Source organism: Erythrolamprus reginae, chromosome 2 (assembly GCF_031021105.1).
Source record: "Erythrolamprus reginae isolate rEryReg1 chromosome 2, rEryReg1.hap1, whole genome shotgun sequence".
NCBI classification, from domain to species: Eukaryota; Metazoa; Chordata; class Lepidosauria; order Squamata; family Dipsadidae; genus Erythrolamprus; species Erythrolamprus reginae.
Genome location: NC_091951.1, coordinates 351,991,456 through 352,015,348, shown reverse-complemented (window position 1 = coordinate 352,015,348; position 23,893 = coordinate 351,991,456). Strand labels below are relative to the sequence as shown.

General features: G+C 45.2%; 1 protein-coding gene across 1 annotated transcript in view; it reads left to right on the top strand.

Moving 5' to 3' along the window:
• The window catches only part of ARID3C (AT-rich interaction domain 3C), an 84,373-nt gene extending 61,604 nt beyond the window's left edge, over nucleotides 1-22,769 (top strand). Inside the window, exons 4-9 of the mRNA XM_070736924.1 lie at nucleotides 1,022-1,094; nucleotides 10,626-10,809; nucleotides 12,003-12,247; nucleotides 17,425-17,701; nucleotides 19,799-19,881; nucleotides 22,623-22,769. Of these exons, the coding sequence (XP_070593025.1) occupies nucleotides 1,022-1,094; nucleotides 10,626-10,809; nucleotides 12,003-12,247; nucleotides 17,425-17,701; nucleotides 19,799-19,881; nucleotides 22,623-22,759 (999 nt within the window). The 3' untranslated portion in view covers nucleotides 22,760-22,769. The remainder of the gene's footprint in view (nucleotides 1-1,021; nucleotides 1,095-10,625; nucleotides 10,810-12,002; nucleotides 12,248-17,424; nucleotides 17,702-19,798; nucleotides 19,882-22,622) is intronic.
• Nucleotides 22,770-23,893: the final 1,124 nt, after the last annotated feature.

Sequence of the window (23,893 nt, the reverse complement as noted above, 5' to 3'; positions counted from 1 at the left end):
AAAAAGAGGGAGAAGGAAGGAAGGAAAGGGATGGGGGATATAAAACAAGGGGAAGGAAGGAAGGAAGGAGATTGAGGAAAAAAGAAAAGAGGGAGAAGGAAGGAAAGGAATGGAATGGAAGAAAGAAAAGAAGGAAGGAAGGAAAGGGATGGAGGAAGGAAAACAAGGAGAAGGAAGGAAGGATGGATGGAAGGAAGGAGAGGGATTGAGGGAAAAAGAAAAGAGGGAGAAGGAAGGAAAGGAATGGAAGAAAGAAAAGAGGGAAGGAAGGAAAGGGATGGGGAAAGAAAAGGAAAGGAAGAAGGAAGGAAGGAGGAATGGAAGAAAGAAAATGAAAGTGTGAGAAGGAAGAAAGGAAGGGAAGGAATGGAGGAAAGAAAAGAAATGGGAGAAGGAAGGAAGGAGAGATGGAGGAAAGAAAATGAACCTGCTAGAGTGAAGGAAGAAAGGAAGGAAAGAAAGAGATGGAGGAAAGAAAATTAAAGTGTGAGAAGGGAAGAAGAAGGGAGGGAGGGAGGGAGGAAGGAAAGGGATAGAGGAAAGAAAATGGGCAGGGATGGGAGCCCAGGAAGAAACAGATTGCTGGGGGTGGGGGTGGGGGGGTTGTTGGATTTTGCAATGGCCAGAAATCCCCTCTGTTGCTGGCAGGGGTAAACAGCCACAACAACCCCTTCCCCAGGGTCTCCAGTTCACCTCTGGACATTAAGAGATTCCTCTAAGAGATCTGAGGTCCGATGGGTTGGGGAGAAGAACATTGAACAACCCCCACCCCCCAAGAAGAAGGGTGAGGAATCCCCCCCCCCATCTTGGGTAGTGCAGAATGGGAGGGGGGCGTTTTCTGCACCTAGGATTCCCACTGACTTTTCCTCTCTCCTGTTCCTAGCCACCCGTCGCATTACGCAAAGTCCATCTGAATGGCTTGTGCCCCCTTTCAGTTGCCCTTCTAGCTGCTCTTGAGGGAGGGGGGCTCTTCTCAGTCCCCCCCCTCCACTGATACCCACTGTTTCTTTCCCCTCTGCAGCTCTATGAGTTGGACGGAGACCCCAAGCGGAAGGAATTCTTGGACGATCTCTTCAGCTTCATGCAGAAGAGAGGTGAGTGGGGGTAAGGGGTCCTACCTTCCTTACTTCCCCCTCTTTCCTTTTCTTTCCTCCAATCCTCTCCTTCCTTCCTTCTCACACTTTCATTTTCTTTCCTCCATCTCTCCTTCCTTCCTTCCCTCCTTCTTTCCTTCCTTCCTTCCCCCTTTCTCTTTCTTTCCTCCATCACTTTCCTTCTCCCTCCCTCCCTCCCATTCCTCTTTTTCCTCCCTTCCTTTTCCCTCTTTTCTTTCTTCCATCCCTCTCCTCCCTCCCTCCCTTTCTCCCTCCCATCCCTATTTTTTCCTCCCTTCCTTCTCCCTCTTTTCTTTCTTCCATCCATCCTTCCTTCCTTCTCCCCCTTCTCTTTCTTCCATCCCTCTCTTTCCTTCCTTTCTTCCCCCTCCCATTCCTCTTTTTCCTCCCTTCCTTCTCCATCTTTTCTTTTCTTTCTTTCTTCCATCCTTCCTTCCTTCTCCTTCCTTCCCATCCCTTCCTGCCCCTCCCGCTTAATTAGCCCCCCATTAACCTCGGCCTTTGCCTGGCTGATCCATCTAGTGGTTGGCCAAGGGCTCTAATTGATGGCAACCTCTGGTACAGCGTCAGAGGCATGAGGGGGGGGGGGGGAAGGCGAGGTCAGAGGTTAAAGCATTTATCGAATCCCCTCAATTGCTGGAGCTTCCTCTTTATCCCAGTCGGCCTGATAACAAAACACAGCACCGATTTCCAATGCCGGAGGGCCCTACATCAGCGCTGCCATTAAGCGGCTTTGGGGGGGTGAATAAGAGCCCCCCCTCCACCCCAGGGCTGCCGCAGTGGGGTCAAAAAAGTCAAGATGGCAGCCGGAGCAGGTGGAATCAAACTGCTAAGGGAGAGAGGAAGAGTGGGAGGGAGAAATGGAGGAAGGAAAATGGGGGAAAGAGAATAAGACTGGCAGGTTGGTGAGAAAAAAGGAAAGGAGGAAAAGAAGGAGAGAGGGAAAGTGAGGGAAGGAGGAAAGGAATGGAAGGAAGATGAACAAACTTCCAGCAGACGTGGTTGGTCAATCCACAGTCACTGAATTTAAACATGCCTGGGATAAACATAGATCCATCCTAAGATAAAATACAGGAAATAGTATAGGGGCAGACTAGATGGACCATGAGGTCTTTTTCTGCCGTCAGTCTTCTATGTTTCTATGAGTGTGGAAACAAAGGAGGGAGGGAGGAAGCAAGGAAGGAAGCAAGGAAGTGAATGAAGGAAGGAGGGAGGAAAGGAAATTTAGAGAGAGGGGGAGAGAGTGGAAAGAAAGTGGGAAAGGGAATAAGATAGGCATGTCAGTGAAGAAAAGGAAGGAGGGAGGGAGGAAGATGAGAGAAAATGGAAGGAAGAAACATAGAAACATAGAAACATAGAAGATTGATGGCAGAAAAAGACCTCATGGTCCACCTAGTCTGCCCTTATACTATTTCCTGTATTTTATCTTAGGATGGATCTATGTGTATCCCAGACATGTTTAAATTCAGTTCCTGTGGATTTACCCACCACGTCTGCTGGAAGTTTGTTCCAAGGATCTACCACTCTTTCAGTAAAATAATATTTTCTCATGTTGCTTTTGAGAAGAGAGGGAGGGAGAAATGGAGGAAGGAAAATAGGAAAAAGAGAATAAAGTAGCAGGTCAGTGAGGAAAGGAAAAGGTGGATGAGAAGGAGGAAGAGAGGAAGGGAGGAAGGAAGGAAGGAAAGGAAGGAATGAGGGTGGGTATGAAGTTTAGAGAGAGAGAGAGGGCAAAAGAAAAATGGGACAGAGAGGAAAAGGAAAGCAGGGTGAGAAGGAGCAAGGAAGGAAGGATGGATGGACGGCAGGGAGCAATGAAGAGAGGGAGGGAGGGAGGAAGCAAGGAGAGATGGAAGGAAGGGAGGAAAGGAGGAAATAAGGAAGGAAGGAAAGAAGGGAGGGAGGAAGAGAGGGAGGGAGGAAGCAAGGAGAGATGGAAGGAAGGGAGGAAAGGAGGAAATAAGGAAGGAAGGAAAGAAGGGAGGGAGGAAGCAAGGAGAGAGGGAAGGAAGGGAGGAAAGGAGGAAATAAGGAAGGAAGGAAAGAAGGGAGGAAGGAAGAGAGGGGGGGAGGAAGCAAGGAGGGAGGGAAGGAAGGGAGGAAATAAGGAAGGTAGGAAAGAAGGGAGGAAGGAAGGAGGGAGGGAGGAAAGAAAGCAGGAAAGAAAGAAGGATCTGGGCTACCTGCAGATGACAGAGGGCCCCCTCCCCCAACATGCACACTGCCCCCCCCATGTGCCTGGCCCTCATTATTCTCCCTGAACTAATTAAGCAGCTTTCTCCTGCCTGCGATAAGGGTGCTAATTAAGAGCTTTTCTTGTGGCTCTCCATCTATATCGGAAAGGCCTTTGTGAGGCTCCTGCTGGAGATCGAATCCCCCAGGGGGTCGGCCGGGGAGGGGGGAGAATGCTGATTCCCTGGGGGGGGGGGGGTCTGTTGATGCCCATCGATTGCCTCTAGGAGAGATAAGGGGCAAGGCGCCCACCCACTCTTTGCCCGAAGGGGAGAAGTCACACTCAGCGGAGACTCTGCACCAAGGTGCCAGGGAGCATCCCAACTAAATCAGAAATCCATGTCAAAATACTCCTCAAAGTTCCAATTTATTGCCGGAGCCATCCTGGCACCCACACCGGGAAACCTGATTCTGAGTTCCCCACCCAGTTGAAAGTTCACCTCCCTTGTCCCCCCCACTCACAAACTTCTCATGTTGCCCACTCAGATTGTGCCAGCGTGGCAAAGTCCTCCTTCTGCTTCCGCCCAGGTGGTTGGGCATGGGATGGCCTTGAACCCTCGAGAGAACGCTTTGTGGCTGCATCTGTTCCCTCCTGAAAATCCCTCTCCCAAATTCCCATCAACATCAGGCCTTCTACGGATAGTGTGGCAAGACGTTGATTGATCCCCAACTTCTGCAGGGCCTTGACACTTTACCTGCCTCCTCGGTCTCGCGAGCGAGAACTTGCTTTTCTTGCCACAATTTGAACCTCAATTTGAGCCACAATTTGAACCTCAATTTGAGCCACAATTTGAACCTCAATTTGAGCCACAATTTGAACCTCAATTTGAGCCACAATTTGAACCTCAATTTGAGCCACAATTTGAACCTTTTCTGGCACAATTCGACACCATCGATAACACAGCTCCTCTCAAAAAAGACCTTGACTTTGTGTCCGAATGGTCAAACATCTGGCAACTCCAAATCTCAACCAACAAATGTTCTATCCTACACATTGGCAATAAGAATCAGAACACCAAATACAAGCTGAATAAACAAGACCTTTCAGATGACCCTCACTCTATAAAAGACCTTGGAATACTTATATCAAATGACCTCAGTGCCAAAGCCCACTGCAACAACATCGACAAAAAGGCTCCAAGAGTTGTCAACCTAATCCTATGTAGCTTCTGCTCCGGTGATGTCACACTACTAACCAGAGCATACAAAACTTTCTCGCTTCCTTGACTCAGCCTTCCATCCTTCCGAGGTGGGTCAAATGAGGACCCAGATTGTTGGGGGCAAGAGGCTGATTCTGTGAACCAGTTAGAGAGGCTCTAAAAACACTGTAAAGCCCTATATAAGTCTAAATGCTATTGCTATTATCCTTTCCTCCTATCTCTATCTCTTTCTTCCTCCCTCCCTTCCTTCTTTCCTTCCTTCCTTTCTCCCTCCCTCCCTCCCTCCCTCCCTTTCTTGACTTAGCCTTCCATTATTCCAAGGTGGGTAAAACAAGGACCAAGATTATTGAGGACAATAGGCTGATTCTGTAAACCGCTTAGAGAGGGCTGTAAAGGCACAAGGAAGCGATGTATAATTGCTATTCCTTCCTTCCTTCTCCTTCCTTCTCTCACCCAATATCAATCTTTCCTTCCTTCCTTCCTTCCTTCCCCCTCATTCGCTCACCAAATATCCTTCCTTCCTTCCTCTTCCTTCCTCCCTCCCTCCCCCCTCCCTCCCTCCCTTCCTTGACTCAGCCTTCCCTCCTTCCGAAGTGGGTCAAATGAGGACCCAGATTGTTGGGGGCAAGAGGCGGATTCTGTCAACTGCTTAGAGAGGGTTGTGAAAGCACTGGGAAGCGATACATAAGTCTACTTGCTATTGCTATTGCTATCTCCTCTTGTGACTCACAGTCACAAATTTGTTGGTCGTGCCACAATCACTGCATTGCTGGGCGATGATGATGCTACCGGGGGAAGAACAGTGTGTGTGTGTTTTATAATATTTATCCAGTCTGGGTGTTTCCTGAGAAACTGGTTCTCCCTGATCTTCCTTCCTCTGCAGATCTACCCTCTTTTTTGGGGGGGGGGGGGAGAGCTGGGGGCTCAAGGGAGGAGGAGGAGGCTATTCCTCACCCCCCCCATCAACCACTGATTCGCAGGCATTGGGGCCAGGCTGAGGGTCTGGAAACCTTCGCTTCCCCTTTGCTCAGCTCCGGAGGTCTCCTTTCTTCCCCCTCCCTCTGCTCAGCCCTGGGTGGGTTGGCTGACCCTTGCCAGACAAGTGGACTGCTCTTTCAGGACTGATCGGGCCGGTCCAGCCTGTCCAGCCAGTTGCGTCTTCTCTCTTGGCCCTTCCCAACACCCCCCACCCCCGGGGCTTCTCTGCCCAAGCCTTGTGCTCTCGTTTGCACTCTGCAGGCCACATAGAGGCATCTGCACTTTTTACTAATAATAACAACAACAGAGTTGGAAGGGGCCTTGGAGGTCTTCTAGCCCACCCCCCTGCTTAGGCAGGAAATCCTACACTACTTCAGACAGATGGTTATCCAACATCTTCTTAAAAACCTCTAGTGTTGGAGCATTCACAACTTCTGGAGGCAAGCTGTTCCACTGGTTAATTGCTCTCATTGTTAGGAAATCCCTCCTTAGTTCTAAGTTGCTTCTCTCCTTCTTTAGTTTCCACCCATTGCTTCTTGTTCTACCCTCAGGTGCTATGGAGAATAGATTGACTCCCTTCTCTTTATGGCAACCCCTGGGATATTGGAAGACTGCTATAATGTCTCCCCTGGTCCTTCTTTTCGTTCAACTAGCCATGCCCAGTTCCTGCAACTGATAGACAGCATTATTTATTGAGGAGCACAGTCACATTTTAAGGTTTTTGCACTGAACCCACAAGGTTCCGTAGGATAACAGATTAGGCAAGTAGCCCAAAATTTCTTGAATTGCTCTAAAAGTCCAGTTCTAGAGTTTCAATGTGCTTTTTGCAGTGGTGTGACCAAAATTGAATGCAGCACTCTAGGTGTGTGGTCTGACTAGGGGTTCTGGCCTGGGGCAGAAAACCCAAATACTCTTTTTCCTCTCTTTCCCTCCCTGCTATTTCTGCCCACTCGCCGTTTCTCTTTTATCTTCATCTGCGTTTTATCTTCCTCTTGATCCCTTTTACACTTTTTAAAAAAGAGACAATAACAGCCGAAATGAGCAGCTGGGAAAAGAATAAAGGGAGTCATTTTTCAAGTGGATGAAGAATATCCCAGCCAATAAGATGCCCATAAATTAGGGGTGCTAGGGAACCGGTCCGTGAGTTTCTGCTCCAAATAGATGGGGCTTCGATCGCCGCCCCCCCCCCCCCATCCAGGTCCGGCTCTATCTATTCTTGCGATCCTTCTTGGAAGAAAAGAAGGTATAAATTAAAAGCTTTGCTTTGTGTTTCGAATTTGGCAGCTGCTCCAGTCAACGAAGCAGTGGAAGTGATGTGCCGGTGCCTGGAGGCTGTTGGGGCCTGGATGGGTGTCAACAGACTCAAACTCAACCTGGATAAGACGGAGTGGCTGTGGGTTCTGCCTCCCAAGGACAATTCCATCTGTCCGTCCATTACTCTGGGGGAGGGAATCACTGACCCACTCAGAGAGGGTCCGCAACTTGGACGTCCTCCTTGATCCACAGCTCACATTAGAGAAACACCTTTCGGCTGTGGCGAGGGGGGCATTTGCCCAGGTCCGCCTGGTGCACCAGTTGCGACCCTACTTGGACCAGGAGTCATTGCTCACAGTCACTCATGCCCTCATCACCTCGAGGTTTGACTACTGTAATGCTCTCTACATGGGGCTACCTTTGAAAAGTGTTCGGAAACTTCAGATCGTGCAGAATGCAGCTGCGAGAGCAATTATGGGCTTTCCCAAATATGACCATGTTACACCAACACTCCGCAGTCTGCATTGGTTGCCGATCAGTTTCCGGTCACAATTCAAAGTGTTGGTTATGACCTATAAAGCCCTTCATGGCACCAGACCAGATTATCTCCGGGACCGCCTTCTGCTGCACGAATCCCAGCGACCAGTTAGGTCCCACAGAGTGGGTCTTCTCTGGGTCCTGTCAACTAAACAATGTCGCTGGGCGGGACCCAGGGGAAGAGCCTTCTCTGTGGCGGCCCCAACCCTCTGGAACCAACTTCCCCCAGAGATTAGAATTGCTCCCACCCTCCTTGCCTTTTGTAAGCTTCTTTAAACCCACTTCTGCCGCCATTCATGGGGGAATTGAGATACTCTTTCCCCCTAGGCCTTTACAATTTTATGCATGGTATGTCTGTATGTATGTTGGTTTTACAATAGGGGTTTTAAACTGTTTATATTGGATTGTCATATGCTGTTTACTACTGTTGTTAGCCGCCCCGAGTCTACGGGGAGGGGCGGCATACAAATCCAATAAAATAAAATAAAATAAAATCCCGTGTTTGTCCAGGATTCATTTGCGGAATGGAGGATCTCCAGAGCTGCTACTTGCCTCTTGTCACTAGAGTGCTGCTGGGTTTTGAAATTTCATCTCAAAGTTTTTTTTTCCTCCAAGGCACCGTTGCTCCTCGTTTGCACTGAGGGTCTTCAGGGGAATCCACACGTTGATAGTTGCGATGTTAACAGTGTGTCTTGCAAAGTTTTTCATGGAAATTCCATTCTCGGATTTCCTAAGGTTGTGATGGTGAACCTATAACTCTACTACTAACTTAACTCCTGCAGAAATTCCCTTAACAATTGCAGCAAGAAAGGTGGTAAAATGGGGCAAAACCCATTTAACAACGGTCTCACTTAGCAATAGACCTTTTGGGCTCCCTTGAGGTCTTGAAAGCTTAGAACTACGACGCCTAAAACACGATCTAAGTATTGCCCACAAGATCATATGCTGCAACGTTCTACCTCAGCTTCAACCGCAACAACACAAGAGCACGCAACAGATTCAAACTTAATATTAACCGCTCCAAACTTGACTGTACAAAATATGACTTCAGCAACCGAATTGTCGAAGAGTGGAACTCATTCCCTGACTCAGTAGTGTCAACCCCTAACCCCCAACATTTTCCCCTTAGACTCTCCACGATTGACCTCTCCAGGTTCCTAAGAGGCCAGTAAGAGGAGTGCATAAGTGCACCAGTGTGCCTTCCGTCCCCTGTCCAATTGTCTCTCCTTATCTCATTTATCTTTTCTTCCTTTCAAATATGTTCACCTATACTTTTATATCTTTTCTTCTATTCTTTTCTTTACTTATATTACTAAATATCTATTCTCTTCAATGTGTATTATGTATTGGAATAATAAATAAATGAATGAATGAATGAATGAATGAATGAATAAATAAATAAATAAATAAATAAATATGTGCAGGACTCCCCGTAGAGTGATTAGGCACCCAGTTAGGTTGTCCATCATCCTGTTGGAGATTGTTTTTATTATTGCTGTGAGCCACCCCCGAGTCTGCGGAGAGGGGCGGCATACAAATCTAATAAATGAATGAATGAATGAATAAATAAATAAATGTTGAGAGGTGTCTCCTTTCAGGATGGAGATGCTGTGCTCATCAGATTAACAGAGTTGGAGGGGACCGTGTAGGTCATCTAGTCCAACCCCCCACCCAACCCAGGAGATCCTACCATACCATTTCTGACAGATGGCAATGTAGTCTCTTCTTGAAAGCCACAAGAGAGGAAGCTCCCACAAGGAGAACTTCTATTCCATTGGTTGATTGTTCTCACTGTCAGAAAATTCCTCCTTATTTCTAGATTGAATCTCTCCTTGGGCAGTTTCCATCCATTATTCCTTGTCCTTCCTTCCTTCCTTCCTTCCTTCCTTCCTTCCTTTCTTATTCTTTTCTTCCTTCCTTTTGTAATTCTCTGTCTCTCTCTCTTCTTTCTTTCTCTTCTTCCCTCCCTCCCTCTTTCTTTCTCCCTTGCTCTCTCTCTCTTTCTTTCTTCCTCTCTTTTCTCTATCTCTTTCTCCCTCTTCTTTCTTTCTTTCCTTTCATTCTTAATTCTCTTTCTCTGTCTTTTCTTTCTCCCCCTTTTCTTTTCTCTACTTTTCTTCCTTCCTTTTTAAATTCTTTCTTAATTTTTTTTTCTCTCCCTCTCTCTCCTCTATCTTTCTCCCATTTCCTTCAATGACTCTGGCTAACGTGCCATTCAAAATAACATACCACAATGCAAAGAATGGCAATATGTTAAAAACAATAAAAAGCATCCGAACTAAATTGACACAGTCTTGCTGTGCTGGGGTTGGGGTGGGGCTGAATTTCTTATTTTTTAAAATTAAAGAAGAAATACAGAACAATGAAAGAAAAAATCCCACACATCCCAAAATCGTGGCCAGTTGTGGAAAGTTGGGAGTTGTGTAATGTCTCATCTCCAAGGGGCCGAGGTGAGAAACATCGACCTGAGTGGCTGTTTCTGTTTTTTAAACCTTGTCCTGTTTGTTTGTTTGTTTGTTTATTTACTTACTTATTTACTTACTTATTTACTTACTTATTTACTTACTAACTTACTAACTTACTAACTTACTAACTTACTAACTTACTAACTTACTAACTTACTAACTTACTAACTTACTAACTTACTAACTTACTAACTTACTAACTTACTTACTTACTTACTCATTTATTTATTTATTTATTTATTTATTGTTAGAGTTGGAAGGGACCATGCGGGTCATCAAGTCCAACCCCCTGCCTAAGCAGGAACCCTATAGCATCCCAGCCAAATGGCAGTCCAATTTCCTCTTAAAAATGTCCAGAGTATTGGAGTTCACAACGTCCGCTGGTAGGTTGTTACATTGGTTGATTGTTCTGACCATCAGGAAGTTCTTCCTTACTTCTAGGTTGAATCTCTCCTTGGTCAGCTTCCAGCCGTTGTTCCTCGTCCAGCCCTCCAGTGCCCTGGAGAATAAAGTGATCCCCTCCTCTCTGTGACATCCCCTCGTATACTTGTAGACTGCTATCATGTCCACTCTGGCCCTCCTTTTCTCTAGGCTATCCATGCCCAGTTCCCGCAGTCTCTCTTCATAAGTCTTGGTTTCCAGTCCCTTAATCATCTTGGTTGCTCTTTTTTGCACCTTCTCCAGAGTTTCAATGTCTTTTTTGAAGTGTGGTGACCAGAACTGAATACAGTACTCCAGGTGTGGTCAGACCAGGGCGTAGTGGAGTGGTATTAAGACTTCCCTGGTCTTGGAGTGTATTCCCCTTCTATTATCCCTTCCTCCTATCTCTTTCTGTCTGTTGATCGTTCTGACGTGTGCTGCCCGCCTTTCTCTCTCCCTCCCAGGGACCCCCGTGAACCGGATCCCCATCATGGCCAAGCAGGTGCTGGATCTCTACTCGCTCTATCGGCTGGTGACCGAGAAAGGAGGCCTGGTGGAGGTGATCAATAAGAAGATCTGGAGGGAGATCACAAAAGGCCTGAATCTGCCCACCTCCATCACCAGCGCGGCCTTCACGCTACGCACACAGTGAGCCATAGCGGCTGGGAAGGGGGGAGGGTCTGTGTTAGGTGGGGGTCCCTACCTTTGGCCGCTACCGACATGCTTGTGCGCATGAGATTTGGCTTCTGCAAATGTGCCGGAAGCCAAATTTTGAGTGGTGAGATTTCGGCGATTTTTGCCGATACTTTTGCTATGCCCTATATCAGGGGTTGGCAATTAATTTTGCCATGGGGCCACATGAGAAATTGGGATGGTTTTAGAGGGACGGACTAATATAATTAACTCAGTTCTACCCAATACTGTAAAGACCCAGACCCTGGCCTGACCTAAACACACAGACCCACTCTCATGACCCCTAATTGTTTGCTTTACGGCAACACGGTGCACCACAGTCACTGCGCTGGAGTGTTTGCGTGGTTTCTGTGCTCGGCCACTCTTGGTAGGAGGTCAGGGTCCACTCCAGTGCGAGGATGAAAGAGTTCACCACGTCTGCCGGTTCCTGCTTTTCTTATGATTCATCAGGAAAGCAGTAACCATCAGACACGGTGAGCTCTTTCATCCTCGCACTAGAGTGGACCCCAACCTCTGCGGACCGGTCAAGATAGTCGGTGGGACAGTCACAGAGAGCAGGTGGGTGGGATACGGCCTGTGGGCCACCCCTTGCCCTGGTCTGCTGTACATGGCATCAGACCAGAATACCTTCAGGACCGCCTTCTGCCGCACGAATCCCAGGAACCGATAAGGTCCCACATTTTAAATTAATTGTTTTTAATATTAAGGGGTTTTAATAATTCGGAGTCTTTGCGCTGCCCCCCGCGCATGTGCACAGGCTTTCTGAAGCAACAAACAACAACAACAACACAGGCCTTTCTGAAGCCTGATAGGTGAAAAAAATGCCCAAACAGGCAAACCGGAAGTTTCCCTGAACCCTCCGCAGTGCAAAAAACAGCACAACGGCAAACCGGAAGTCTGTTTTCCCAACTTCCGATTTGCCCTTATGGGCATTTTTTTTCACCTACCAGGCTTCAGAAAGTATTGGGTTGACTACAGTTCGTTTCCAACGTGGCTCACTTATTGGAACTTGGAAGAAGGCCAAGGTCTTGGACTCTGATTGATTCCTCCGATGTTAATTGGGATGCTGACATTGTGTCCGTATAGCATCTCAGTTTTGGCGATGGAAAGTGCCGACCTCTGCCAACCTCTCTGATTTCTCCATGCAGGTACATGAAGTACCTCTACCCTTATGAATGCGACAAGCGGGGGCTGAGCTCTCCCGGCGAGCTGCAAGCCGCCATCGACAGCAACCGGCGGGAAGGGAGGCGTCAGATGTTCGGGGCCACCCTGTTCAGCTACTCGCCCACGGGCACGCCGGCCACCCTCGCCTCCCCCAAGATCCCTCTGCCCTCTCTCGCCATCGCCACCCACAACGGGAGCCCGATTGGACAAGCCCGGGTCGTCAAAAACGGTGAGGGCTGAGACTGCTTTCAGGGGTGGGTGGAGGGAAGGAGAGGGTCTCCAGGGGAGGGGGCCAGGCAGAGCAGGGGTGAAAGACTGAACCTCTGCAGGAAAATACCCCCTTTTGGGGGGGCTAAAGATAGTTCTGAATGACCACAACTGAACCAATTTTTTTACTACCGGTTCTGTGGGCACAGCTTGGTGGGCATAGCTTGGTGGGCGTGGCAGGAGAAGGATACTACAAATCCCTGTTTCCTCCCAATCAGTTATGACTCAGGAGACAGAGAATAGATGGTGCTGGTATGTCTCGGTATAGCTACGCTATGAGACCTTTGACATACACTGAGCAGAGAATCTTAACAGAGTGTGGTAAAGCCAAAGAAAAAGACACAGACTTAGTTTTGCTTAATAAGTACTATTTACATATATGCCAAATAGAAACAATCCATAACAAGCACAAAGCCATCCAATATAATAAGCACTAAGCAAATACAATCCCCCCTCAAGGCAAAGCAAAAGCGAATGAGCTTTAAAGTATCATTGAGGGAAGGAGTACTGGCGCCCTCTTATGGCGAACCAGCCCAAAATATTTAAAGTGATAGAACAAGAGACTAACCCTAACAACCATGTACCTTGTACTAACAGATGGGAATCAGTCAGAGGTGTATTTACCGGTTCTCTGAACTACTCAAAATTTTCACGACTTGTTCTCCAAACTGCTCGAAATTCCCACTATCGGTTCTATGAACTACTCAAAATTCTCACTACCGTTTCTCTCAACTACTCAAAATTTTTGCTGCTGGTTTTCCAAACTGCTCAAAATTTTCACTACCAGTTCTCCAAAGTGCTCAAAATTTCTGCTACCGGTTCTCCTAACTTCTCAAAATTGCCACTAACACTTCTCCAAACAACTCAAAATTTTCATTACCGGTTCTCTGAACTATTTAGAGTTTTCATTGCTGGTTCTCCAAATTTCTCAAAATTTGCACTACCAATCTATGGACTACTCAAAATTCCCGCTACCAGTTCTCAGAACTGCTCAAAATTTATACTACCGGTTCTCCAAACTACTCAAAATTTTCATTACCGGTTCTCTGAACTACTCAAGATTTCCACTATCGGTTCTACAAATTACCGAAAATTTCCACTACCGATTCTCCAAATTGCTCAAAATTCCCATTACTGGTCTTGGACTACTCAAATTTTTAGCTACCAGTTCTCTGAACTGCCCATAATTTCTGCTACGGGTTCTCCAAACTACTCAGAATTTCCACTACCAGTTTTCCAAACTCCCCAAAATTTCTGCTACGGGTTCTCCAAACTACTCAGAATTTCCACTACCAGTTTTCCAAACTGCCCAAAATTTCCACTACTGTTCTCTGAACTACTCAAAATTTCCACTACCAGTTTTCCAAACTGCCCAAAATTTCCACTACTGTTCTCTGAACTACTCAAAATTTCCACTACCAGTTTTCCAAACTGCCTAAAATTTCTGCTACTGGTTCTACGAACTACTCAGAATTTCCACTACCAGTTTTCCAAACTGCCCAAAATTTCCACTACCAGTTTTCCAAACTGCCCAAAATTTCTGCTACTGGTTCTGCGAACTACTCAAAATTTCCACTACCAGTTCTCCAAACTGCCCAAAATTTCCGCTACTGGTTCTCTGAACTACTCAAAAATTCCACTACCAGTTCTCCAAACTGCCCAAAATGTCTGCTACTGGTTCTCTGAACTACTCAAAATTTCCACTATCGGTTCTCCAAACTGCCCAACATTTCTGCTACCAGTTCTCCAAACTACTCAAAATTTCCACTAGCAATTCTCCAAACTGCCCAAAATTTCTGCTATTGGTTCTCCAAACTACTCAAAATTTCCACTATCGGTTCTCCAAACTGCCCAACATTTCTGCTACCAGTTCTCCAAACTACTCAAAATTTCCACTACCAGTTCTCCAAACTGCCCAAAATTTCCACTACGGTTCTCTGAACTACTCAAAATTTCTACTACCAGTTCTCCAAACTGCCCAAAATTTTTGCTACTGGTTCTCTGAACTACTCAAAATTTCCACTACCAGTTCTCCAAACTGCCCAAAATTTCCACTACGGTTCTCTGAACTACTCAAAATTTCCACTACCAGTTCTCCAAACTGCCCAAAATTTCTGCTACTGGTTCTCCAAGCTACTCAGAATTTCCACTACCAGTTCTCCAAACTGCCCAAAATTTATGCTACTGGTTCTCCAAGCTACTCAAAATTTCTGGTGGCATTTCTCCGAATTACTTGAAATTCCACTACTGGTTCTCCAGAACGGGTCGGTACCTTCTGAAACCCACCTCTAAATTGAGCCCAACATTTCTGTGGCTAAGTGAAATGGTTGCTAAGTGAGTTTCCTCCCCATTTTACAACCTTTCTCGCCACTGTTGTTAAGTGCAGCTGTCATAAATGATTCAGTGGCCAAGCAGACGAATTTTGACCCCTGCAGGGAAGTCGCAACTGTCTTAACCATGAAAAAAAGGGGTCATCGGTCACTTTTTCAGGGGTGGTCTCACTTTGAACGGTCACTAGGCAGTAATGGGCAGCCAAAATTTTTACTGCCACACTGTGGGTGTGGCTTATTTTGTAGGTGTGCCTTAATGGTCATGTGACTGGGTAGGAGTGGCTTGCCAGCCGTGTGACCAGGTGGGAGTGGCTTGAACGATCATCATCGTTCAAGTGAACTGGTTCAGTCCTCGACTTACAACCTTGTCAGTTGTAAGTGTCACTAGCTGGGGTGACAACTTGCTTCACGTCTCCCACGCTCTCCTTCCTGGGTGCCCCCCCGCCTCAGGCTGGGTAGTTAGATGAACGGGGGCTGCCAGAAGCATAAATGCTGCCAGCGCCGCTTCCACCCACGCCTTCTGCCTGCATGTCAGGCGGGAAGTGGCCGAGTGAGGCTGGAGGGGAGCCGGGCAGGAGAGAGGGAAGCTCGTCCGAGGCCAGGAAGGAGGAAAGAGGAAAAAAGCAAGGAGCGCAGCAGGGGGGAAAAGGAGAGCCAAGCTGAGACCAGTCATCCAGGAAGTGACAGCTGCCAATCAGCTAGAGCAGTGTTTTTCAACCAGTGTGCCGTGGCACACTAGTGTGCCATGAGATATGGTCAGGTGTGCCGTGAAGCTCAGAGAGAGAGAGAAAGCAAGAGAGAGAAAGAGAGAGTGAGAGAGAAAGAGAACAAGAGAGAGAGAAAGAAAGCAAGAGAGAGAGAAAGAGAACAAGAGAAAGAAAGCAAGAGAGAGAGAAAGAGAGAGAAAGAAAGCAACAGAGAGAGAGAGAAAGAGAGGGAGGGAAGGAGAGAGAGAGAAAGACATAGAGGGAGGTAGGGAGGGAGAGAGAAAGAGCAAAAAAGAGAGGAAGAAAGGAAGAGAAAGAAAGAGGGATGGAGAGAGAGAAAGAAAGTGGAGGGAAGGGAGAGAAAGAGGGAGAGAGAAATAGAGCGAAAGGGAGGAAGAGAGAGAGAATATTTTTGTCCAAACTTTTTTTAGCCCCCCACCCCACCCCGCTCAATGTGCCCCAGGGTTTCATAAATGTAAAAAATGTGCCGCGGCTCAAAAAAGGTTGAAAATCACTGAGCTAGAGCAATGCACACATCTTTATTTCCGCCAATGGAACTGCGTCCCACCCCGTCCTGCTGTTGCCCACCCCTGTCACTAGATGAGCAGCTGTAAGTCTGGTATTAAACCTCTTGATTTGCCTGTCCCGTCACGACCTTCCTTCCCTCCAGCGACTGGCAGTTGGCGTGAAAACCTCCTGCATCAAATGGCTTCTTTCTAAAGTAAATCTAAATGTTTGAAAAAAGGACCTCAAAAAGGGGAAGAAAGAGCCGCATGGACTGGTTTTGATCTGTTTTAATTGCATTTCATGTTCCTTGATAAAAGCTCTTCCCTGAATGCAGCAAAATAAATACATAAACTTGGGACAGGATATTCTGGGGGTTTTCCCCTTGCAAACCCATGTTTGTTTCTCACAGCCTTTAGCAGGTCAGAATGAACTCCAAAACTATCACCTGCTTATTTTTCAGTGCAGTCCCACTCCCTGCTTGCTGGCTGGCAATGGGTTACTGTGAATGTATTTATTCGATTTATTCAATATTTTTTTTAATGAGCAGAGTAATCCTTGTTTATACACAGAAACATTTAGATTCAGATAGAATAGAATAGAATTTTATTGGCCAAGTGTGATTGGACACACAAGGAATTTGTCTTGGTGCAGATGCTCTCAGCGTACATAAAAGAAAAAGAGACATTTGTCAAGAATCATGTGGCACAACACTTAATGATTGTCATAGGGGTCAAATAAGCAATAAAGAAACAATCAATATTAATAAAAATCTTAGGATACAAACAACAAGTTACAGTCATACAGTAACTTACAGTCATTCCTATCATCCTTTTCCTCCCACTTCGGACTGTATGACTGTAACTTGTTGCTTGTATCCTAAGATTTTTATTAATATTGATTGTTTCCTTATTGCTTATTTGACCCCCTATGGCAATCATTAAGTGTTGTACCAAATGATTCTTGACAAATGTCTCTTTTTCTTTTATGTCCACTGAGAGCATCTGCACCAAGACAAATTCCTTGTGTGTCCAATCACACTTGGCCAATAAAGAATTCTATTCTATTCTCTTCTATTCTATACAAATGTATCTTGTCTTTTATGTCCACTGAGAGCATCTGCACCAAGACAAATTCCTTGTGTGTCCAATCACACTTGGACAATAAAGAATTCTATTTTATTCTATTCCATTCTATTCTCTTCTATTCTATACAAATGTATCTTGTGTTTTATGTACACTGAGAGCATCTGCACCAAAGACAAATTCCTTGTGTGTCCAATCACACTTGGCCAATAAAGAATTCTATTCTATTCTCTTCTATTCTATACAAATGTATCTTGTCTTTTATGTCCACTGAGAGCATCTGCACCAAGACAAATTCCTTGTGTGTCCAATCACACTTGGACAACAAAGAATTCTATTCTATTCTACACTATTTTATTATATGTTGTAAGCCGCCCCGAGTCCTCCGAGAAGGGCGGCATAAAAGTCCAATAAATAAATAAATAATAAATAGATGACAGCCACGAGATTCTTAGAGAGTCTGTGCACCTTTGTTGTCCTCTGTTGACCCCTCTTCCTCCTCCTCCTTTGCAGAAGAGAGCCTCCTGTCATCTGGGGTGGTGCCCAGCCGCATCGCCATCCCCGTCAGCTTAGCCGGGCATCACCTGGTGGCAGCCCAAGCCGCCGCCTCTCATGCAGCCGCCCTGGAACAGTTGCGGGAGAAGCTGGAGACCAGCGAGCCTCCAGAGAAGAAGATGGCGCTAATGGCCGAAGAGCAGCAGCGCCTGGTCCAGCAGGCTCTTCAGCAGAACCTCTTGGCCATGGCCTCCCAGTTCCCGGTCAACATCAAGGTCAACAGCCGCGGAGGTAGGTCCCTTCTCCTTCACTTTCCAGTGTGTGTGTGGTGGGTGGAGCGGGGAGGTGTGTCATCTCCATTGAGTTCTGCATTGCCCCAAGGGCAGCTGGGAAATATAGTTGGGTGTGGGAGGCTGTGGAACCTATTCCTACCAGGCCAATCGCCATTCCCTGGTTCTTGGCACTCTCTGTGGGAAAATGTAATTTTATTATTATTATATTTAATTTTATTTTATTATTTTATATTATTTTATATTATTTTATATTATTTTATATTATTTTATTATTTTACTTTATTTTATTTTATTATTTTACTTTATTTTATTTTATTTTATTTTATTATTTTTTGTTTTATTTTATATTATATTATTATTTTTGTTTTATTTTATTATTATTTTTATTTTATTTTATATTATATATTATTATTTTTTGTTTTATTTTATTATTTTATTTTATTTTATTTTATTTTATTTTATTTTATTTTATTTTATTTTATTTTATTTTATTTTATTTTATTTTATTTTATTTTATTTTATTTTATTTTATTTTATTTTATTTTATTTTATTTTATTTTATTTTATTTTATTATTTATTTTAATCACCCAGTTCCTTTACAGGCTCTGGGCGGTGTACAACAAATAAAAAACAATATTAAAACAATATTAAAACCCCTAAGATAAAAGCATTTGTTCCTTCTGGGCTGGAATTAGATGGTAACTATTCAACGGCCCCAGGCCTGTCGGCAGAGCCAGATCTTCAAGGCTTTTCAGAAGGCCAGGAGATGTGTGACACCCAACAGACGACGTACCTACCCAGTGAAGGGCTGCAAATTTTTCTACTACCACACTGTGGGTGTGGCTTATTTTATGGGTGTGGCTTGCAGGCCATGTGACCAGGTGGGTGTGGCTTGCAGGCCATGTGACCAGGTGGGAGTGGCTTGATGATCATGTGACCGGAGGGTGGCTTAAAGGTCATGTGACTGGCTTAAAGGTGGCCAACTTGACGTCACTCATGGCAAGGGTTGGGGTTAGGGTGCCTGGCCTCTCCTCGACTCAAAGAGATACAATTTTCCTCTCTGTTTACTATTACATATTCCTGAACATCAAACATGTTGTGAGCCGCGCCGAGTTGTTGTGAGCCGCTCTGAGTCTTCGGAGAGGGGTGGCATACAAATCTAATAAATTATTATTATTATTAATTATTATTATTATATATTATTTAATTCTATATATATATATGCCATATGTGTACAAACATATTACACACAGGCACACGAAAATATACTTTTTCTACTATATAAACTGGATATGTATGTACACACCCATACGCACACACACACACGCACAGCTCTTCTAAAATTATACACATTCAACCTCATACCAGAGGCCAGAAGGGGGGGGGGGAAGGGGGGGATTCAGAACTTTCTACTGTTTCTGCGTAATTGATGAAAATTTTTCTACCAGTTCTGTGTACCTGACCGAACCGTAGGAGGCCATCACTGGAACTGTGTGTTCTCATGTTGGTTTGTATATGTATATATGTGTTGATAGGATTGATTGATGTATTTGTAAATGACTAGGATTGTTACTGACTACAATATTTGATAAATGTAAATAATATTTATATACTCAACCTATCTGGTTTTGTTATATGAAATATTACTCATATTCCTGGGTTATTAGCTGGAGAAGGGCGGCATGCAAATCCAATAAATAAGTAAGTAAGTAAGTAAGTAAGTAAGTAAGTAAGTAAGTAAGTAAGTAAGTAAGTAAGTAAGTAAGTAAGTAAACAAACAAACAAACAAACAAACAAACAAACAAACAAAAACATTTTCTACCTCCACATTGTCCTGTGTATAGCCTTTGTAACTTTGGAGTAGCACAGCTTACTCCTTATCATCTAACAATACCCACAGCCACTCAGGGTTGTCAGGTTTAAGTTTTAGTCTGTTGAATCATTAATTTACTAATCATTATTTACTACTTAGGTTATGCTTATACAAACTACGGTCTGTTAATCTGTGAATTGTTGAGTTGTCCTAAAGCCCACGCATCCTTCCTCCGTTGCTCTGCCTTCCTCACTCTCCCTTCACTGGTTTTCTTGCAGAGGACAGACAGGAGGCGGCATTGAACCTGTCCACCAACGGCATTAGCAGCATCAACATGTCGATAGAAATCAACGGCGTTGTCTACACAGGTAAAGACCTCCCGCTCCCTCCTCCGTTGTGGGAACTCAGGCTGCAAATCCAGAGGTCCCAGAGCACCGTCTCTTTCCCTCCCACCTGGGAGGGTTTCCGATCCACAGTAGAAACATAGAAACATAGAAGATTGACAGCAGAAAAAGACCTCATGGTTTATTTATTTATTTGTTTGTTTGTTTGTTTGTTTGTTTGTTTGTTTGCTTGCTTGCTTGTTCATTCATTCATTCATTCATTCATTCATTTAGTTATTTATTTAGTTATTTATTTAGTTATTTATTTAATTAGATTTGTATGCCGCCCCTTTCCTCAGACTTGGGGTAGCTCACAACAATAATAAAACAGTGTACAATGAACAAATCTAATATTTAAAAGAAAATATCTAAAAACCCATTATTTAAAAAACATAACAACACAAGCATACCACACATAAAACTATATAAGCCTGGGGGAGATGTCTCAATTCCCCCACGCCTGGCGATATAGGTGGGTCTTAAGCAATTTACAAAAGACAAGGAGGGTGAGGACAGTTCTGATCTCTGGGGGGAGTTGATTTCAGAGGGCCGAGGCCGCCACAGAGAAGGCTCTTCCCCTGGGGCCCGCCAGATGACATTGTTTAGTCGACGGGACCCGGAGAAGGTCCCAACTCTGTGGGACCTTATTGGTCACTGGAATTTGTGCGGCAGAAGATGGTTCTGAAGGTATTCTGGTCCAAAGTTCCAATTTATTAACAGGGCCATGTTAGCACAACTGGAGAAAACCAAATCTAAAGTCACGAGGGTAAAATCTCCACCCATGGTGTAAAGCAGGGCTATCAGACATTGCTTTGAAGGTACTTGAAGGGGACTTCAATACTCTGATGAAGTCTGTAGGGACTGACGAAAGCTTAGTAATTTTCAATAGTTTTAAATAGATTTTAAACATTCCAGAGATGGTGATGGCTACTGCCTCTTCATAGGTGTGTGTGTGTACACACACACAACAAACTAAATATGGGATGGAGCAAATTGCGTAGCAAGGCAAAAACAGCCCAAGTTCGAATCCTAGAAGGGTATGGTTAGCTAATGAGAGGCAAATAGTTTGAAATAGATCTTTACTAGTCTCCCTTTATTTCTTTATCAGTTCTTTGCAAGTTTGGGGAATATATAATGTAATGCCGGGGTGGCACAGCAGGTAGATCAGGTAGAGTGCTGTACTGCAGGCCACCGAAGCTGACTGTAGATCTGTAGGTCAGGGGTTCAAATCTCATCACCTGCTCAAGGTTGACTCAGCCTTCCATCCTTCCGAGGTGGGTAAAATGAGGACCTGGATTGTGGGGGCAATAGGCTGGCTCTGTTTAAAACAGGTGCTATTGCTAACAAGTTGTAAGCCGCCCTGAGTCTAAGGAGAATGGTGGCATAAACATTGAATAAATAATAAATAAATAATAATAATAAATGCACCATTTTTTTTTCAAGAATGATGTTTCTTTTACACTCCCTATTTCCCCACGTAATATCCATCCCATTCTATGGCCTTCCTCCAGCGAAACACAAGGGTGTGTATGACCTTTTGGTATCACTCCATGTTCTGGTCACGAAGCTATTTCTGCACTGTGCGAATCACCTCTTCATCATCCTCAAAATGTCTTCTGCGAATGGCATCCTTTAATGGTCCAAACAAGTGGAAGTCTGAGGGAGCAAGGTCAGCGCTGTAGGGGGGATGGAGTAACACTGTCCAACCCTGTTTAGTGATGTGTTCCGAAGCCTGTAACGTACATCACTTGCAGATGCCATTTTGGAACACTGCTGCAGCTACACTATCTGTCTGAAGAAATGCAAAATTTACACACACACACTCCTGACAATTCAGATAATGCATATCTAAAGTTTTGCATTTGTACCTTACTGTAGGCTGAGAAAAAAAATGTGGTCCACTACTTTCTGGGCGACCCTCGTATGTATGTATGGATGGATGTATATACTCGAGAAAAAAAAAATCACACATAACCCTTCCCTGGTACAAGCTGATGCAGGAGATGAGCCTGTAGCCTAGAGGCCCTAGGTTCAAATTCCAGTAAGGGTATGGCTACTTTGGGCAAATAAGACCAAAATAGATCTCTAGTAGTCTCCCTTTCTTTTCATTATCTGCAAAAATATGTTACACACACACAGGTACGTATGTATGTATGTATGTATGTATGTATGTATGTATGTATGTATGTATGTTTGTTTTCATAGATTTTCACGGGTATAGGTATGAAGGTCTTGGCATATTCACGTTTCTTCCCATATAGGATTTAGAGATTTCTGGTGACGTTTCGACGAGGTCCCACTCGTCATCTTCAGGCTGGTGCTTCTGTCCTTGTTCTAGGGCGAACACAGCAAGAACTGAGCTGTCTTCCCTCTATAAATACTGGTGGGTGGGTGTGGTTTGATGGCTCAGCAGCTGCAAGCTGTGTATGTATGTATGTATGTATGTATGTATGTATGTATGTATGTATGTATATAAATGGAAAATTTAATAATGATTATTTTTAAAAAAATAAAAAGGCAGCAGGGCCAACCTCAGGGAGAAACTATCCACTTGAAAATCCCCAAATGTTGACCTATGACCCATAGCTCTGTAGCAGGTCAATGGCAAGTCAATGACCTCTCCCCCTAGGGAGGTGGGTTTCAGAGGGTCTTGATTTGGGCAGGTGGGAGCAGTAGCTGTTAACATGTGCTGATTATCTCCAACTTCCCCTGCCTCGTTTTGACAGGTGTGCTGTTTGCCAGACGGTCGGGCCTCCTGGGCGCCACGGGAGGCCCCCACAGCCACGCCACCATGGGGGTGCCCCCCAACCCGCTGTTCTCCGCCACATCTCGGGGACGCGCTCCGGCCAGCAGCTCGCCCTGAGAATGAGAGCCTGTCCTCCACCCTCTCTACTCCACGGCTTCAATTCTGCCATCCTGCATGGAGGACCTCGTAGGGGCATCTGTGTTCCTGCCTTGGGGTGGCAAGGGACAAGGCCCCCAGCTTTGGAGGGGCTTGGAGTGGGACTTCGGGGCAGGGCGAAGGACCAGATTAAGAGACACTGAAGAGGACATCGGTTTGAGAAGGAGGTTGGCAGAGGGAGATGATTATTCAGTGGAAGGGCATGGCTCTAGAGGTTGTAGATGCTCCATCCTTGGAGGTTTTTGAAGAAGAGATTGGACAACCATTGGTCTGTAGGATTTCCTGCTCAAGCAGACTAGAAGACCTCCAAGGTCCCTCCAAACTCTAGTTTTCTATTCATCAGTGGAACGACTTGCCTCCAGAAGTGGTGGGTTTCTCCATCTCTGGAGGTTATCGGAAAGAAATTAGACACAACCATTTGTCTGTGATGATATATAGGGTCTCCTGCTCAAGCAGTGGGTTGAACTAGAAGACCTCCGAAGGTCCCTTCCAACTCTGGTTTTTCCATTTGTCAGTGGAATGGCTTCCCTGCACAAGTTGTGGGTTCCTCCATCCATCCATCACTGGAGGTTTTCAAGGAAACAATTGAGCCATTTTGTTATTCTGCAGCCATAGCGAATGATGGTGATGGCTTCTACGCCTGCATTTGATTTCCTTGGTGATGGTTGGATGGTGGGCACCAGTTGGGTCTGCCCAAGGACTTGATGGTGGTTAGAGGTCTTCAACTGGAAGAGGGTTCCATCTTCTTTCTCGCCTTCTCCACCATTCCCTGCCTAGGTATAGATAGGCCCATGGCTCTTAACATGCTTCCTCCATTTCCTACTCTTCACCTCTACAAAGTCCTACCCCAATTCTGAGTTTGTACAGTCACCAATTCTTTGCATGCTCACCCCAGTGTCTATGGCTCAACCCAACCGAGGTTGGCAGTGATTGCCAGTCCCAACCACACCAAAAGATCTTGGGGAAAGCTACAGCTGTGTCAGTGGAATAATGGGTACATTAGTTCTAGTGACAGCTGTCCAAGGTGTCTTAGATAGAACCAAGATAGGTGGGGAAATTGTTAGAAGATCAGCAGGACATGTGAACGTCAGGCTT